The 16582-nt window shown below is 34.6% G+C and overlaps 2 protein-coding genes and 1 pseudogene across 5 annotated transcripts; 2 read left to right on the top strand and 1 right to left on the bottom strand.

The window, feature by feature from the left end:
- Positions 1-2567: 2567 nt before the first annotated feature.
- LOC129316058 (ketol-acid reductoisomerase, chloroplastic) lies at positions 2568-7513 on the top strand. Of its 4 annotated transcripts, none has more exons than XR_008594661.1 (12): positions 2568-2882; positions 3035-3127; positions 3667-3732; positions 3911-4051; positions 4603-4830; positions 4940-5057; positions 5122-5261; positions 5380-5547; positions 5623-5778; positions 6079-6488; positions 6722-6773; positions 7170-7513. XR_008594661.1 is itself a non-coding variant. In XM_054960306.1 (11 exons), the coding sequence occupies exons 1-10, from the start codon at positions 2613-2615 to the stop codon at positions 6445-6447; spliced, it is 1749 nt and encodes a 582-aa protein (XP_054816281.1). In that variant the 5' UTR covers positions 2568-2612; the 3' UTR covers positions 6448-6488; positions 7170-7513. The 4 variants fall into 4 exon arrangements, 2 of the variants coding, with proteins under 2 accessions (XP_054816281.1, XP_054816280.1); XR_008594662.1 differs by having other exon boundaries at positions 7159-7513; XM_054960306.1 differs by lacking the exon at positions 6722-6773.
- A 578-nt stretch (positions 7514-8091) lies between these two features.
- Positions 8092-9345, bottom strand: LOC129314908 (senescence-specific cysteine protease SAG39-like; annotated as a pseudogene).
- A 2133-nt stretch (positions 9346-11478) lies between these two features.
- Positions 11479-12576, top strand: LOC129316885 (senescence-specific cysteine protease SAG39-like). The gene is made up of 2 exons (XM_054961267.1): positions 11479-11914; positions 11987-12576. The coding sequence occupies exons 1-2, from the start codon at positions 11479-11481 to the stop codon at positions 12574-12576; spliced, it is 1026 nt and encodes a 341-aa protein (XP_054817242.1).
- Positions 12577-16582: the final 4006 nt, after the last annotated feature.

The raw sequence follows: 16582 nt of genomic DNA, 5'->3' as shown, positions 1-16582 counted from the left end.
AGATATATACCCAATGTAAGTGTTATGTGATGGTTTGTGGATATATGTGATGAGATGATAATTCAAATTGTGAGGTAATGTTTAAATGCTCATGGCATGGTGAATGATTGTACTATTAGTTGGGCATATTATTGTAAACTGAACATGCCATATTTGTGAGCTTGATTCGTTGTATGATCATATTGGTAAGAGTCCGTTTAGAGAGAGGAGTAGGTAAATCCATGTAGAACGACCATCTTTTGATATTTAAAAGCTAACCCTTATCCTATTGTTTATTGAGGGACTTAAGCCCGGCTGTATTCACCTTTTGTTGAGGAGATTAGCTTAGGATTCACGACACCCCAAGGATTCAAAAATAGGAAAAATTGTGATCCGAGAGTGAATGTAGTGATTTTTAACCAAATTTACTCTTTATAGTTGGTGAGTTTGTGTAGTCCATTCACCCTATTTGATTTATTAGCTTATAGTTCCATTTAAAGGTATTGAGAGAATATAATAGGGGTGTTAATCATGCATAACATTATAATCACGTGGTTGTTAAATTTGTGACAAGCTTTATTTGTTTGATATTATTGTTGTTACACGATTGATAATATTATGACACTAAGTATGTTAATAACATTACAAGAATTGTGATTTCTTATGATATTTTGATATGAGTTGTATGTGGTTGAGTTTTATACATTCCATACATGTTCTAATATCAATTAACATGCACTTGCATAGTATAAATGTACATTGATTATTGAATAGTTATACTCACCTCTTTTTCTTAATATTTTACAAGCTTTAGTTTGGATGTAGAGAAATGGAAAGTTATTGAGACTTAGGGATTTTTATATTCCCACTGTAAAGCCTCCATTCCTATTTTGATTTATGTGTAATTGTGATGATAATTACCAACTATGGCCATATCTTGATTTATACTTGCATTATATGATTTGCATTATTGAGTTATTGTATTGTGAATTTTAGAGTTATTATATAAGCATGAGCTATTCTTGTATGGTCAAAAATACTAATGCTAGTATTTGAATAATCATTATGTTATAATATTTAAATATTTAGACTATATGCAATGCTAAACCTCTATTTTTTGTTTTTGACTTTAAAGAGTTGATGGTTGAAAATAAAATATGTGTATTATATCATGATTGTGGCGTGCTATAGGGTAGTTCTTGGTTCATTGAGTGTGATATAGGTATTAGATGTAGCCTTTGACATATGTGTTAGATTTTGGACACATTTATTGTGAAATAGTTGTGAAAATGTATTTTGGTATGAAATTCCTTTATGTAAACTTATTTGGGCGTATAACTTATGCTACTGGCTAATACGTGAAAAAAGTTTTATATAAATACCTAAATTACCTTAATCAGACATCAAAAGAAGAAATTTGAAACTTTAAAAATTTGCCTCAGATGTTGTCAAATTGATAGCATCAGTGCCACCTACAGGAAGGAGATGCTATGTTGTGTCCCCCAGCTTGTGTTTAGAAATGCTATTTTTCACTTAAATGCAAATGTCTTGAATACAAAACAGTATTCCATGCTTCCACACTTGTCTTTACTTTGATTTTGATTTATGAAAAATTATTATTGTGTGGCCTTTAAGTTATAAAACTCAGAATCCCATTTATATTATTCTAAATGTTTTTAAAACCATGTTGTTTTTCGAATGGCATGACAATCCTTTTTGGTCAATCTCATGATTGCCCTAGTGATTGTGATTAAGTAAAGGATTAATAAGGGCAACTTTACACCTATGAACAATGTCCTCACATTGACAACAAAATTTTAACACATGACTTTATGAGTTATAGGTCAAATCTTTATCAATTACACTAACATGTTAATAATAAGGGATTTTATTCATCAAGAGATATCCATATATGGTCAATATATTTCTGGCCAAGTGCGGATAGTTAATATTTAAGGTTCATAGAATTAAAGTATAACTAATTTTAAGATTTGTCAAGACTCGTATTATATATAGACGTATATTATACAAACATTCAAGCATATAGCATGTTTATGCCTATGACACTATGCATAGATAATTTATGATGTTAAGACAATAATGAATAGTCTGTAGGATAAAAGAAAAAGAGGAGAATTACTTTAAAGTCTTGTTGAAGATAATTAATTACTTCTATATGCACTGATAATTGAGCTTATGATTTGGCTAGAGTGTAAATGACAACACATTGACACCATGTATAAATGAAAACACATTTAGGTCCATTAACACTATGTATAAATGATAATATATTTATATTATTATTCTATTAAACTCAGTTATCAATTAATTTGAGAATAATCAATTATTTTGAATAAAATTTTAAAATAATTACCCTTTTTTTTTTCCTTTTCGTCTATGGGCTATTCACTATTGCTTTAATATTAAGAGTTTATTCTAAGCTCGATTGTCAATATATTTAAGAGCAATTAATTGTTTTGAATGCGATTTATGTGTAGTTTTCAAGAAAAAATGGACGGTAGGCGTCATGGGATTCCCGGTGCATGTTAGCGTACGCCCTGTGCGCGCAGGTATAAAATCCTTTCTCACAACCTAGCTTATTGCTGCCGACTCGAGCTTCTTCCACACCATTAATGGCGGCTACAAGCTCATACGTAACTCCTATCTCAACTCCTTCCAAGACCGTTCCTGTCGTTAAAAGCTCGGTTGCCTCCAATCTCAAATTCTTACCTTCGTCTTTCAAGCTTAACTCGAAGTCTCTCCGAGTTAAACGATATTTCAGCGGTTTCGGCGCTCTCGGAGCTCAAATGGTTTCGGTTCCGACCATAAACCTCCCTGCTTCTCTTGATTTCAAGACAGATGTCTTCAAGAAGGAAAAGATTAACCTTGCTGGACACGATGAGGTATGTTTTTTATTTTCTTTGCTGTTCTTCCAAATCTCTGTTTTTTCAGTTTTATCTCTTTACCTTCTGCATTGGAACCTTTTTACGTTTCCGATTTATGCAGCATTTGGTGCAATTTGGCTGATTTTTTTGGGTGCTCTGTATTATTGCAGTACATCGTCAGAGGAGGGAGGGATTTGTTCCATTTGTTGCCAGATGCTTTTAAGGGCATTAAGCAGATCGGTGTCATCGGATGGGGATCGCAGGTGATTACTCTCGTGCTGTTATTGAATGAACACACTTTTGAATTGAAATTATTATTTGTTTCTCCCTCAGCTTTATGTAATGTTTGTTAGCTGATCGAAGTCGTCGAATTGAAAAGATACACCTGGTCATTTTATTGCTGAGAAAATGAAATCTAACTAGGGAACAAAGTCCTGTTATATACGACAACCAAACGTGCCAATTTATGGTTGTAAATGTGCAGAGCACATTAACGTTGTTAGCTCTCGTGCCAATGGACAATTGTCTAACTGCTGAGCTGCACCGCGTGCAAATGATGCATTGTGAAGTGTGCTGCTTGTCTTTTTGAAAGGAAAGCTAGGTTAGAGTAACAGAGTGACTGCTGGAGGCTTCATCTAGATTAATATGCTACGATAATATATATGTAGACGCATAAGTTAATACATATGCTTGAGGACATTATGACTTCTTCGTTTTTAACTGTTGCTGAAAAGATATCTTCCGTATAATCACGCAGTTCATGATTTTGATGTGTTTATTAACTCTGCATTACAAATACCAGGGACCTGCTCAGGCCCAGAATCTGCGGGATTCACTTGCTGAAGCAAAGTCTGATATTGTAGTCAAGGTGATTCTGGATTTCATTTTTTTCTTTTTCTTTTTTCTTTTGGGTTAATTATCATGTACCAGTATTGTTACATTGGTTGTCATCTTTGTTGATCTTGCTTGCTTTTGAAACAATTTATATTTAGTAGATGACTGATCTCTTTTCAAATCCAACTTCTTCTACCTTTTTACAAATACAGATTGGGCTCCGGAAAGGTTCCCGATCATTTGCTGAAGCTCGAGCAGCTGGTTTTACTGAGGAGAATGGGACTCTAGGTGACATATGGGAAACTGTCTCTGGCAGCGATCTTGTGTTGCTGTTGATTTCTGATGCCGCCCAGGTGTGTAAGTTGAAGTCAAATATCATGCTTCGAAGGCTTTCGGAACATTATTGTATTGCTTACATTGATCTTTTGTTGAATGTTATTTCATGTACATAACTTTGTTGTTAAAGTTGTTTATTGTTGTCCTCTATCTTTTGTTCACACCCACGCATCTTCTAACCAGTTGAAGCTTATCATACATGAATGACATTTGAACTTCTCAACTATGCTATATGATAGCATTTGTTGTAGGTTCTGCGCATAAGACTTTTTACATTTTGCAGTTCAACAGGATACTAATCACAAAAGTTTTTCGTTGGATTTTAAAATATTGTCAGGTTTAACATGTTGATGTGGTGTAACATTTTCTCAACAATATTCTTATATTCTTGCCAAGGATTGTACAATATTTGAATTTCTCTAAAGATATCATTGGGACTATAGCGTGTTGATTTGTGGACAAATATATGTCATAAAACTGCTGGGGAATTTGCAATATTCCTAATATTTTGTGTCTCGCCTCCCTACCCTGGACAATAATTTTTTTTTTTAAAAAACTTATCTTGCAGGCGGATAACTATGAAAAAGTATTTTCCCACATGAAGCCAAACAGCATACTTGGGCTGTCTCATGGATTTCTTCTGGGGCATTTACAGTCAATGGGACTTGATTTTCCAAAGAATATCAGTGTTATTGCTGTCTGTCCTAAGGGAATGGGTCCATCAGTTAGGAGACTTTACGTCCAAGGCAAAGAGATAAATGGTGCTGGAATTAATTCAAGTTTTGCAGTTCACCAGGTGATCTCACTTTTTTGAATTCTTCTTCCCTCCTTGTGGGTCCACCCCACTCCCATAGTTATGTTGTTACTTGCTTTTTGTTGCCAGTGTTAACTCTCTAAGAATGCAGGATGTTGATGGCAGAGCTACTGATGTTGCTTTAGGATGGTCTGTTGCCCTTGGTTCTCCTTTCACATTTGCCACCACACTAGAGCAAGAATACAAGAGTGATATCTTTGGAGAGAGGGGTAAGAATTCTTTTTGCATTTACTTATCCCCAAAAATGCAAGTCCTAACTATTTTTTTTCTCAGGAATTTTATTGGGTGCTGTTCATGGGGTTGTGGAGTGCTTGTTCAGGAGATATACTGAGCATGGAATGAGTGAAGATCTTGCTTACAAGAACACTGTTGAGTGCATAACAGGAATTGTATCGAAAACCATCTCAACTAAGGTTGTATTCTCATGCTTATCTTTTGGAGTTGGATGTGTTTCTATATGATCCCACTATGCATGTTCATGCTTTGGGGTGCCTCAGACCCTGACATTTTCTTCATTGTTTTAATGGACAGGGGATGTTGACTGTTTACGACTCTTTAACGGAAGATGGAAAAAGGGAATTCGAGAAAGCTTACAGTGCCTCATACTATCCCTGCATGGACATCTTGTATGAATGCTATGAGGATGTAGCCAGTGGCAGTGAAATTCGCAGTGTTGTTTTGGCTGGACGCCGGTTTTATGTAAGGGCACATTCATTTTCTAGTGGATTATTGGATATCCAGGAAGCTGATTTTAATTTTACTTTGGTTTTATAGGAGAAAGAGGGTCTACCTGCTTTCCCCATGGGTAAAATTGATCAGACCCGCATGTGGAAGGTTGGTGAACGTGTACGATCTACAAGGCCAGAAGGTGATCTTGGCCCCCTCTATCCATTTACTGCTGGTGTTTTTGTGGCATTAATGATGGCCCAGGTATTTGTACTTCACCATTGTAACTATTGCGTTGTTGTCATTTTTTCTTGCTAGTCTGTTGGGTCTTGGGATGAACATACTGTGCCTCCCTTTAACTTTGACTGGTCTAACTTCGATTTCAAATGTGGAAGTGATCCAACTATTTCTGACAGATAATGCACTTTTTTAAGTGTTTAGTCGTGAGAGAGGAGCATTTAGGTGGTTATCTTTGTCTTCAGAATTCTTTTTCCCCCTGTCTATCTTTGCTGTCCAATATGAAACCGCTGTCTTTCTGTATTAATTTATGATTACATAATTCAGATTGAGGTCCTGAGGAAGAAAGGCCATTCCTACTCAGAAATCATCAATGAGAGTGTCATTGAGGCTGTTGACTCTCTAAATCCTTTCATGCATGCTCGAGGTGTTTCTTTCATGGTTGATAATTGCTCCACCACAGCAAGATTGGGTTCGAGGAAATGGGCCCCACGATTCGATTACGTCCTCACCCAGCAAGCCTTGGTTGCAGTTGACAATGCTACACCGGTGAACCAGGACCTAATCAGCAACTTCCTGTCAGACCCGGTGCATGGAGCAATTGAGGTCTGTGCTGAACTCAGACCCACAGTAGACATTTCCGTGCCACCAAATGCTGACTTTGTTCGTCCCGAGCTGCGCCAGTCCAGCAATTAGAACTTCAAGCACCTGCAGCTTTTCCCTGGCCAAACCTTTCGGTAACGAGATATTGAGCTTAGAAGAGTAGCTGTCCTGCATGTGGTATTGTCTTCTAGTTTAGTGCTGATGTGGAGGATATATTGTCACTTTTGACTTATGTTTTTGGTAACGAGGATTGGTGCTTATGCTTATTATTCTGTCTTGAGTTTTGTCTTAATAAACCGTGGCAAATATTATGGAATCTCGTGCAAAGTACAATAGTTGAGACTTTCGCGGCTTCTTGTATTTTTAGGTGTTAACAAGTGAGGCGCGAGATAAGAGGGCCGATCTCTTCAACGTCAAAGGTTCACTGAATTTTTTTCATATCTTAGTTATTGAATCAATTTAAATTAATTGTCATTATTAGTATTAATTTATAATTATTAATTTTTTAATAAATAAATTTATTTTTAATACTAGGCTCAATCGATTGGATCTTGATTAACTGTTTATAATTTCGTGCTATTTGTTTTATGCAATTCTAATGGGTAGAAGCTTTAATTTGTAGTTTTGACAGTCTCAGGATACCAATTGATGGGTCGGAAAAATACACGCGCGCGCGAATTGATTGGAAATGATAATTTTGTTATTAATTAATAATTAACTATTTAATTAATTAGTGAACTCTTGATGAATGTATGATTGCTTCTACGCTAATTTCGTAATCCCAATTATTCTACTTATCGCCAGTGTCATTGCAGAAAGGTCTCAACACGGATGTGTTCCACTTCTCTGAATGGCTAGTTTGAAAGGCAATTCATCAACAAGAAGAAACTGGAAATGGCCATATCTCAGCCAAGATTAATTTCTCACTGTCTTGTAACTGACAAATACACTTGTCAAGATTAAAGCATTATCAATCCTTTTCTGTCAACTAAACATTTTAGCGCTCTCTCTAGCCAATTAGTAAACATACAGTACATGCATGTCTCCAACTTAGAAAAATCCATGTACTATGTTTTCGGAAGAGATTGTTGGCTAAAGGAAGATTGCCTTTTAAGGTTCATGACCGTAGCCTAAATATGATAAAATTTTACTCTGAGCTGTTCTTTTCATTGCAATTATGAAATGTCGGGCAAGAAAAAGGGACATGCACTTAAAGTTCCAATCCATGTAAAATGAATTTTAAAATGTGTCAGTAAGGTGGTTAATATAATGTTGCAATTAACATCAAACCAGCAATGTATTCTTAATTTTACCCTTCCAATAAATCTTTTAATGAATGAAACTAAAAGTATCAGTTCACAAGCTCAACGCAGAGAAATAGGGAACTTGATCCAAATATAAGCGTCACAACTCATAAGTCATAACCATGAGTGATCTTCAATTCTTTTTTACAATTTTTGACAATTATACATTGCACCAGTTGATGTATAATCATTCACACTGGGTATAATAACCGAAATAAGTGTGTGTGTCTGTTTGTCTGTCCTTAATTTAAGCATCCATGATTAACAATATGTACTCCCTCCATCCCAAATTATAAAATAATTTTAGACAAAATTTTGCATATCAATAAATTTCATTAAATACACTTAATAACCTTATTTTTCCAAAACAAAAATATAAACTTTTCAAAATACCCATAATTCAATATAATGAAAAAAAAAGTGATGGAAATTAATTATAGAGAGAGAAAGGATAATATTGAAATTGAAACATTTAATGAAATCTTAATATACTCAAAGTGTCTTGTATTTTAAAATAGATAAATTATTTAAAAAGTACCCTATAATTTGAAACGGAGGGGGTATTATTCAATGGGATAAGAAGCTTCCATAGCCATACCACAAAAGCCTTCCTTAGTAGCCACACCCCTCTGCATCTTTATGTAGCCTTGTTTACCCCATTGTTTGCCCCATGAATTTTTCACCAACCAATATTTGAGCCCATCATCACTCACTCGATAACCTACAATAGTGACACCATGATCCAAGTTGGTATCACATGCTCCAGTGAAGACACCACTTGTATAAAATTGAAATGCCAGACCACCAGCATCAATAGCTACAGAAATTGGTTGATTGGCCATAGCTTTGAGTAGTGCCTCCTCACTATTTTCAGGCATATCCTCATAACCTTTAATGCTAGCTGCATGGTTGGCTTCTTCTTTTGTGTTAGTACCGATATAGGGGTAGTTGTCTTCTGCTGTGAGGCCATGGTTTTTTATGATGAACTTGAATGCATCGTCCATTAGACATCCTTCACAACCTTGGTCCACACCTTTTGTGTCACAATCAACTAGTTCTTGTTCTGATAAAGATATCAACTTTCCTGTACTCAGCTTGGTAATTCCTTCCATTGCTGCTACTGCAGAAAAAGCCCAGCAACATCCTAGAGTTCAAATATAAAACAAAGTCGGTCAAGAAATAGAACTGTTGGAGTAGTAGGAGTTGTATGAAGTGAAATTCAAACAGTTATTAAGGATTTACCACAAAATCCTTGGTCCTCGATGGGAGTTACAGCTCCTTCCGGCCTCCAATTCGGAAAGGGTGGAACCATAGTCACGTTGTCATACTGAAATGTTGTAGTTTTGGTGGTTGAGGAGTACACGTGGCTCTTGAATCTGTTTCTGGATGCTTTGAACTCTTCATTTGTGAGATCTGCAAATTGATTGATCCCAAGCTTGTAAGGTTGATTCCCTACATTGTTAAAGGCTTCGATTCTTTCTACATTCTGCTTGAATATCTTGTAACGCATCTCCTTCTCATTGGAGTCCTTGTTCACTTTACCATATTCAGCCATTCATTGCTTGTACCTCTCATACATTGAAGCATCTTGCAGACTGCGAGATGTGGCTTGATTTGTCCACAATCCCAACATGAAGATCAAAATCAACGTCATGCAGCAGAGTTGATTTCTTTAAGTCATGGACATGATCAATTGCAATGCTAGTTGAAATACAATACACGGTGTTTAATTTGATGCTTCTACTTTGCTTGCTTGAGAGATACACACACACATAGAGCACAATAATGTTGCAAGCGTGCATCTTATAATGTATAACACAAAACACACAGCAGGTTTCTCTTAACGTACATGAAAAAATGCTGTGATTAAGACGAGAACGTATAAAGCGTATGTAGCTTCTATGAAAAACAAAAGGTCAATTGGTCTTCAAATTTAGTGCTCAATATATTGATATACCTCTTACGTAAATGAAAAATCAATCTCTTATCTCTATTAGTACGTAAATTGAACTACTAAAACTGACGGTGGAAAAAAAAGGAACTATAAGAACCAATATATTCGTTTTACAACAAGGATGTTGTCTAGAAGCCTAAAACTAAAATAATTATTGACCATTTTTGCCTTCTCTAAAGGAAAAAAATAAATATTAAATCAATGTCAATACCAAATAAAAATTTATAAAGAGATGTATTATTAATTATAAATAGTACAGTTATTCTTAGATTTCATATTTTTTTTTATTCTTCTGATATTCTTTAGCATATTTTATTCATTTGTTTTTCTGCAATTTTTTTACATTTTTAATTTTAATAAAATACTTTTTAATCATTGTCTCTTATCCCATCCATCACAAAAACATATATTCCAAACACCTTAAATCTTTAGTTCACTATATCTATCAACTTTTATTTGTAAATATATGATGTATTTAACTTGTGAGTAGACTTTAAAGTTACAATTCATTTCATATAAAACAGCTTATTAATATTTCAAACTCGTTCAAGATAAAAACACATTTTTCTTTTTCTCTAATCACAAATCAAAATAACGCAATGATAATGAAAATGCAATCCCTCATTTGGCATAATAACAAAAGAAATTATACAACAAGCAATTTTGTTTCTCATTCGTTCCTTGTATCAACTTCTTTTTAGGTGATAACAATTAATCTTTCAAAGCGATTGTGTCCTCGAGATGTGTTTTTCTTATCAAATGAGGAAAAGATATCCGGTAGATTTCAAAATAACATTGACAAACTGTACCCAGTTCATGGAAGTAATTTTCTACGTGATGAAGATAATTGGAAGCTATATTTCTTTTTTGTTTTTTCGGCCAACATAGCTATATATGTTCCATACTTACAAAAAGTAATTTGGGTTCTTTTACTAATGTATAGAAGATGTAAGGTAATTATTATTATCCAATTTTAAGAAACACTTCAGCTGATAGAAACTCCTAGCTTGAAGAAGAAGAACAAAAATAATCTCACCCAAAAAATAATAATAATAAGTGCCACCATTAGTAGCAATATCAATGATAGGGCTTCAAAGGCACTATTATTTAAAAAAAAAAACAAGCCTACCAAAATCTATTTTCTTATAGTGCAGATTTCAAAATTAATTACCAACAATTTAAAAATGGCCATATATATATATATATGTATGAATTAAGCAGTTTGAATATGATAACCAAATTAAGTGCAGATCTCAATATAGTCACGCACAACACGGATTGCGAAAGATGATCGATGTGTTTCAAGTAACCTGATAGCAACCATTCAAGTTCTTTACTTTTATAATAACGTAGTTAGAGGACGACTTTCCGTTCCATACAAGAGCACAAGGACAAGAGAAACATCTAACAATACGAATATCTGGTGCACGTAATTTAGTCTTCCATACGTAACGTGTACATTTCCGAATACCATGTTCTGTATCTACTATTTTCTTTACTATCAGTCTCCGTAGAATGGCTTGAAGTTAATCTTGGCCCTTAGCTATAAGTGTTAAGCCACGAATTCCCTTTTGGTTTAGTTATGCTGGGAATTATTTTAAATCATCTTGCTTTTTATATTTCAAAAGAGATTTCTCAAAGACCTCCATTTTGACACTTTACCCTGCTATCTCAGTCATAACATTTTTTCAGGTGCTTCGAAGAGAAAGGTTATTTCTTAAAAAATTCTTTAGTGATGAAATTTCAGAACATGATCGGTTTATGGGTCATCATAAATTTTGATATATATATACCTCAAGAACAAAGGAGTCCATCACAACGTCAGTCATCAAGAGCAAAGAGCCTTTTGAAGCAGTTCACAGTAACATGGCTTTCAGAATTCAATCTCAGCACCTTTCATTGGCTTTTCTTTTGCTGGGAATGTTGGCACTTCAAGCCACATCTCGCACTCTCCAAGAGGCCTCAATGCAGGAGAGGCATGAACAATGGATGGCTCGCCATGGCAAAGTGTATAGAGACTCTCAGGAGAAGGAGAAGCGTTTGAACATATTCAAGCAAAATGTGGAGTACATTGAAGGCTTCAACAATGCTGGAACCAAACCTTACAAACTAGGAATCAATCGGTTTGCAGATCTCACCAATGAAGAATTCACTGTTTCTAGGAATAGATTCAAGGGTCATATGTGCTCCTCAATCAAAAGGACACCCTCTTTCAAGTATGAAAATGCGACTGATGTGCCTTCCTCTGTGGATTGGAGAAACCAAGGTGCAGTGACACCCATCAAGAATCAAGGGGATTGTGGTAAGTACCATATCATAATTCCTTAAAAGATTAAAGTTCCATCTAACTTTGTTTTGCTTTTACACATTGTAGGATGTTGTTGGGCATTTTCTGCTGTGGCAGCGACAGAAGGAATCACCAAGTTGAGCACGGGCAAACTGATCTCTTTATCAGAGCAAGAGCTAGTTGATTGCGACACAAAGGGTGTGGACCAAGGTTGTGAGGGAGGTCTAATGGATGATGCCTTCAAATTTATCATGCAAAACCATGGTCTAAACTCAGAGGCCAACTACCCTTATAAGGGTGTTGATGGAACCTGCAATGCCAATGGTGAAGCCAATCATGCGGCTACAATTAAGGGGTATGAGGATGTTCCTGCCAATAATGAGCAGGCAATACAAAAAGCCGTGGCGAACCAACCGGTTTCAGTGGCCATAGATGCAAGTGGATCTGATTTTCAATTTTACTCAAGTGGCATTTTCACAGGTTCTTGTGGCACTGAGCTGGATCATGGTGTTACTGCTGTTGGTTATGGTGTCACCGATGACACTGAGTATTGGCTAGTGAAAAACTCATGGGGTACAGAGTGGGGTGAAGAAGGATACATCAGGATGCAAAGAAATGTGAATGCTAAGGAAGGCCTTTGTGGCATAGCAATGCAAGCTTCTTACCCTACTGCTTGATTTCAAATTTCGATTTCTACTCTCAATGAATGGTGTTGTCTATCCATGCACCATTTGAACGCACTTATCAATTATAGTACATTAAAAAAATAGTAATGTCTATGACAAATACACACACATTCAATTCTTACACTAAGCAGTGCTGTATATCTGTGATGTAATTATATATTATAATACAATAAAGTATATGAATTATATGTCTATGGCATAACTATATCTTCAGTTTTTCATTGTAAAATGTGAAGTCACTGAATCCAAATTAATTTATAGAAAGCTTTTGTTGATCACAATCCCAACTTGAGGATATGATCCTGGGGACGGCATCATGGCAGAAGTTGATACCACTGAAGTTTAAAAATGACTAATTAAATACATGACAATTGACAAGAACGGTACTTATTATTATTATTATTAGTTTGGTAAACCTATTTCATTTTTTCTCCATTTGCTTGCATTATATACGCTCTGATTTTTACAAGGAAAAAGGGGGGAGTAATTTCTATAATTGATTTGGGAAATAGTAGCTAAAATTTCAGATTTTCAATCATTGAGATTGTCTATATTTTTAATTAGAATGAGATTTATAAAAAGTTTCAGAACCTTAACTATTGTTGTTCAAACAAAAGTCTGGCTTGATTTCAAACTTATATCGCTCTCTTTAAGTTTAAGGTCATGTTTGATAGTGAATTGAGAATTGGTTTTCCACGTAAGCAACATCTTTACCGAACAAGCCACAAGTCTCAACTCTCAATTATTGCTCTTAGAGGTGTTGTGTATCTATGCATCATTTGGCGTACTTATCAACTATAATTCAATGAAATACATCTACATACATGTATTCACCACACATACAAACACGCGCATATCAATCATGGATAAAACATATTTACATACTGAGTTGTGGAACTATCACTTAACATTCAGATTCACAAGAATTCAGACAATCATTACTTGTAATTCGAAAATTTTAATGAACCACCTTTTTCCAAAATATAACCAAATCCTTGAAGAGAAGATTGACAGAAGAGATTATCTTTTGAGGAAACACAGAATCTGTACCCCAAAGCGCACAGAGAGATCATGTGATGATAGAAGGAGGAGCATCCTGCAAAGAACATGCATGACCCAACAAGGGAAGAGGGCATATTGGAAAGAGCAACACTTGTAACATTTATCCATAAGGGAAGCCTCCTAACAGATACCAATAATTTTGCTCAGAAATCCTAGAATTTGGCCTCAGATAACTTGGTTTGGGGAAGCAGACGATGCGGGTTCTGTGATCAGTGCTGTACGAGATTTGTCCATTTCTTGGGTCATTAGAATTGTCCGAGTTTTTGGATGGGTAAACATGAAGACATTACAATGGTGGTCAATCAGGGAATAGCAACTATTTGGGTCTAAACATTGAGGCCCAATTAGACAATCAACCAAACTTCCGATGCATTTGCATGAACAATTCGAGTATCCATTTTTCCCTCCCCAGTACAAGGAGCCAAGGAGGACACCATTGTGTCTGGAGAATCATAAAGAAATAAGAAGACCAAAACATAGAAATAAAGATAACACAGACTAACCCACTTCTACTTCAACGTTAGCAAATTTTAAGTTGGTCAGTTACTCCTATAAATCTGAGGGTGAAAACCTTGTCCAACTCAAATAAAATGATTTCATAATTCCCTTAGCTAAATTTTTAATTCAATTAATTTTCAGTTTTAATTGGTTATTTGTGATGTTCGGAAGTCTTTATTTGTAGTTTTTCCAAATAATCATGCATCTTGATGGTTAAATATGTTAGTATGTTGACGATTACATAAGAGAGATAGAGAAAGTATTCTTTAAAAAAAATAATAATAAAAGTATGACGATGGAATGCAGTGGAGGTGGTTTAGGAGTTGCAGAGATGACGCAAACGGCGGAAGAGGGGGAACAATGGATGGCGGGGGCCGTTATTCCGGTCAACACTAAATCATGCATGCCGTCCCTTTGTATATTATATTCAAAATTATAAGTTTAATTTGAAGTTCACATTTAAATAAAAAAGAATTAAAAATATTTTTATTTTGATAATTTGAAGTTGGGGGACAAAAAGGAAGGGGTCATTGATAAGCAAGTTTTGTATGAATAACAAAGAAGGGTGAGTCGTGAGCTGGCACGCCACTCCTCCACATGCCTTCCTCTTCCCACTCTTTCTTTCCCTTTTTTATTTTCTCAATTAAAATTAATATTATAACGGATCTATATGCTTCGAAGGTGTTAAGACAAATTAAAAGTAAATTGTTTTGAATTAGATTTGACTGGGGGACTTTTCTCCAAGTGTGCCGAAGGAGTTCAGTTCACTAACCACAAGCTCAAGCTCATTAATTACCACTGCCAGTGCGTTTCCTAGAGTAGGCCTATGATTGGTGCGGCAATAACAAGGACGTGTAAATGGCGCTCGACAATATTTTCCAAGAATTGCATAATTACCAAGTGAATTTATTGAGCATAGTATGGTAGGGTGCGTATGATATGGCATATGGTGGCCAATTATTATGCTTTGGATTTTTACACTTCATTCAGTTACGCAGTTTAGGCAAGGAATCGTGCATGCATGGCCTACGAAACTCCGTCATGTCCGAGTCAATCCAACTCAAGCTCCCTAAATTGACGTCCTTGCCCTCGTTCTCAAACTAATCGCTGTCGCGCCCCCCACGTCCGTCGCATTTGCAGCAAGTTTCATTTTCATATCAAGCCTACCGTGTCTAATGAGCAATGACTCCTTCCAGCCCATTTTTGTCACATGCATCTATTTTCATATCAGTTTTTCTAATTTTGTAATGCTATAAAAATTATATATTAAAATTTTGTAATATAATAATAATTCTAATAAATCAAGTAAAATTAATTCGACCAAGAGAGATGATAATTGTTGTTAACAAAGTACGTACTCCCGCTTTATCTCATACATATGAGTAGTATGTGAATGTTAATATTTAATATAAAGATATAATTAAGATTGATGACATTAGTAGTTAACCGAAAAAAAACTCATAATAATTATATACGTTATGAATAAGATTTTGATGACGCCTTGATGGTCTAAAACCACATGCGCCCTCGTCCATCAAGCTCATTGATAGCTTGTAAAATTAGGTTTACTGGAATTTTATATTTAAATTTACACGTTGGATTTTATAATATTTTGGTGCAAATATAGTTAAGAATTAAACATATCTATTATGTGGAATGTCACCTCCAGTTTTATTTATGAAACAAAAAGATAATTTTTTTTTATCATATTAATAAGTTATATTGTTAAATTTTCATTATAAATTTTTCTCTTTATCTTTATTAGATATTGACAGAGGAAAGTATGTTATTAAATTATTAAAATATGTATATTTAATAAGAATAAAGTAAAAAATTATTACATTTTTAATAAAATTATTAAGTTCTAATATTCTTACTAGCGTGACAAAACATGTTAAAAATAATTTATAAATAAAACTAATATAATAAATATAATAAGTAAACGATTATAATTATGTCTCGAAATCACACCCTGTTAAGAATTGTTTTTTTGGTGAAAAAATATTAAGTTTTATTCTACAGTATATGAAACCAATTAATAGTTGAGCTTTAAATACTAGGAAGGAAAGATAAACAAATAAAGAAAGTAGAAGCTGGGAAGGCGGCTGGCTGTTAAATGCAAAGAATGGTGGGGGTGCCAAACAAAATTGATAGAGAGACGAAGGACTGTTATTCCTCACATTCATTCGCTCATCCATAAGGTCTATGCCATATTCAAAAATCCCAGCCAATAAATTTCTAACACTCAGGTATTCCTTTCATTTTTATATATAAAAAAACTATATCATATAATTTAAAAAAATAATTAATTATAATAATCATATTTGAAAATAAAAAAATAAATTAAAATATCATATTTAATAAACATAATCATGTATTAATTATTTCTCATCAATATAAATTATGAGGGATGATTTAGATATGTGTAATAAATACT

Source organism: Prosopis cineraria, unplaced genomic scaffold, assembly GCF_029017545.1.
Source record: "Prosopis cineraria cultivar Desert tree isolate PC_DT_omini unplaced genomic scaffold, ASM2901754v1 PC7, whole genome shotgun sequence".
Taxonomy (NCBI): Eukaryota; Viridiplantae; Streptophyta; class Magnoliopsida; order Fabales; family Fabaceae; genus Prosopis; species Prosopis cineraria.
The sequence above is the reverse complement of the archived record's forward strand: the minus strand, read 5'-3'. Positions and strand labels throughout refer to the sequence as shown.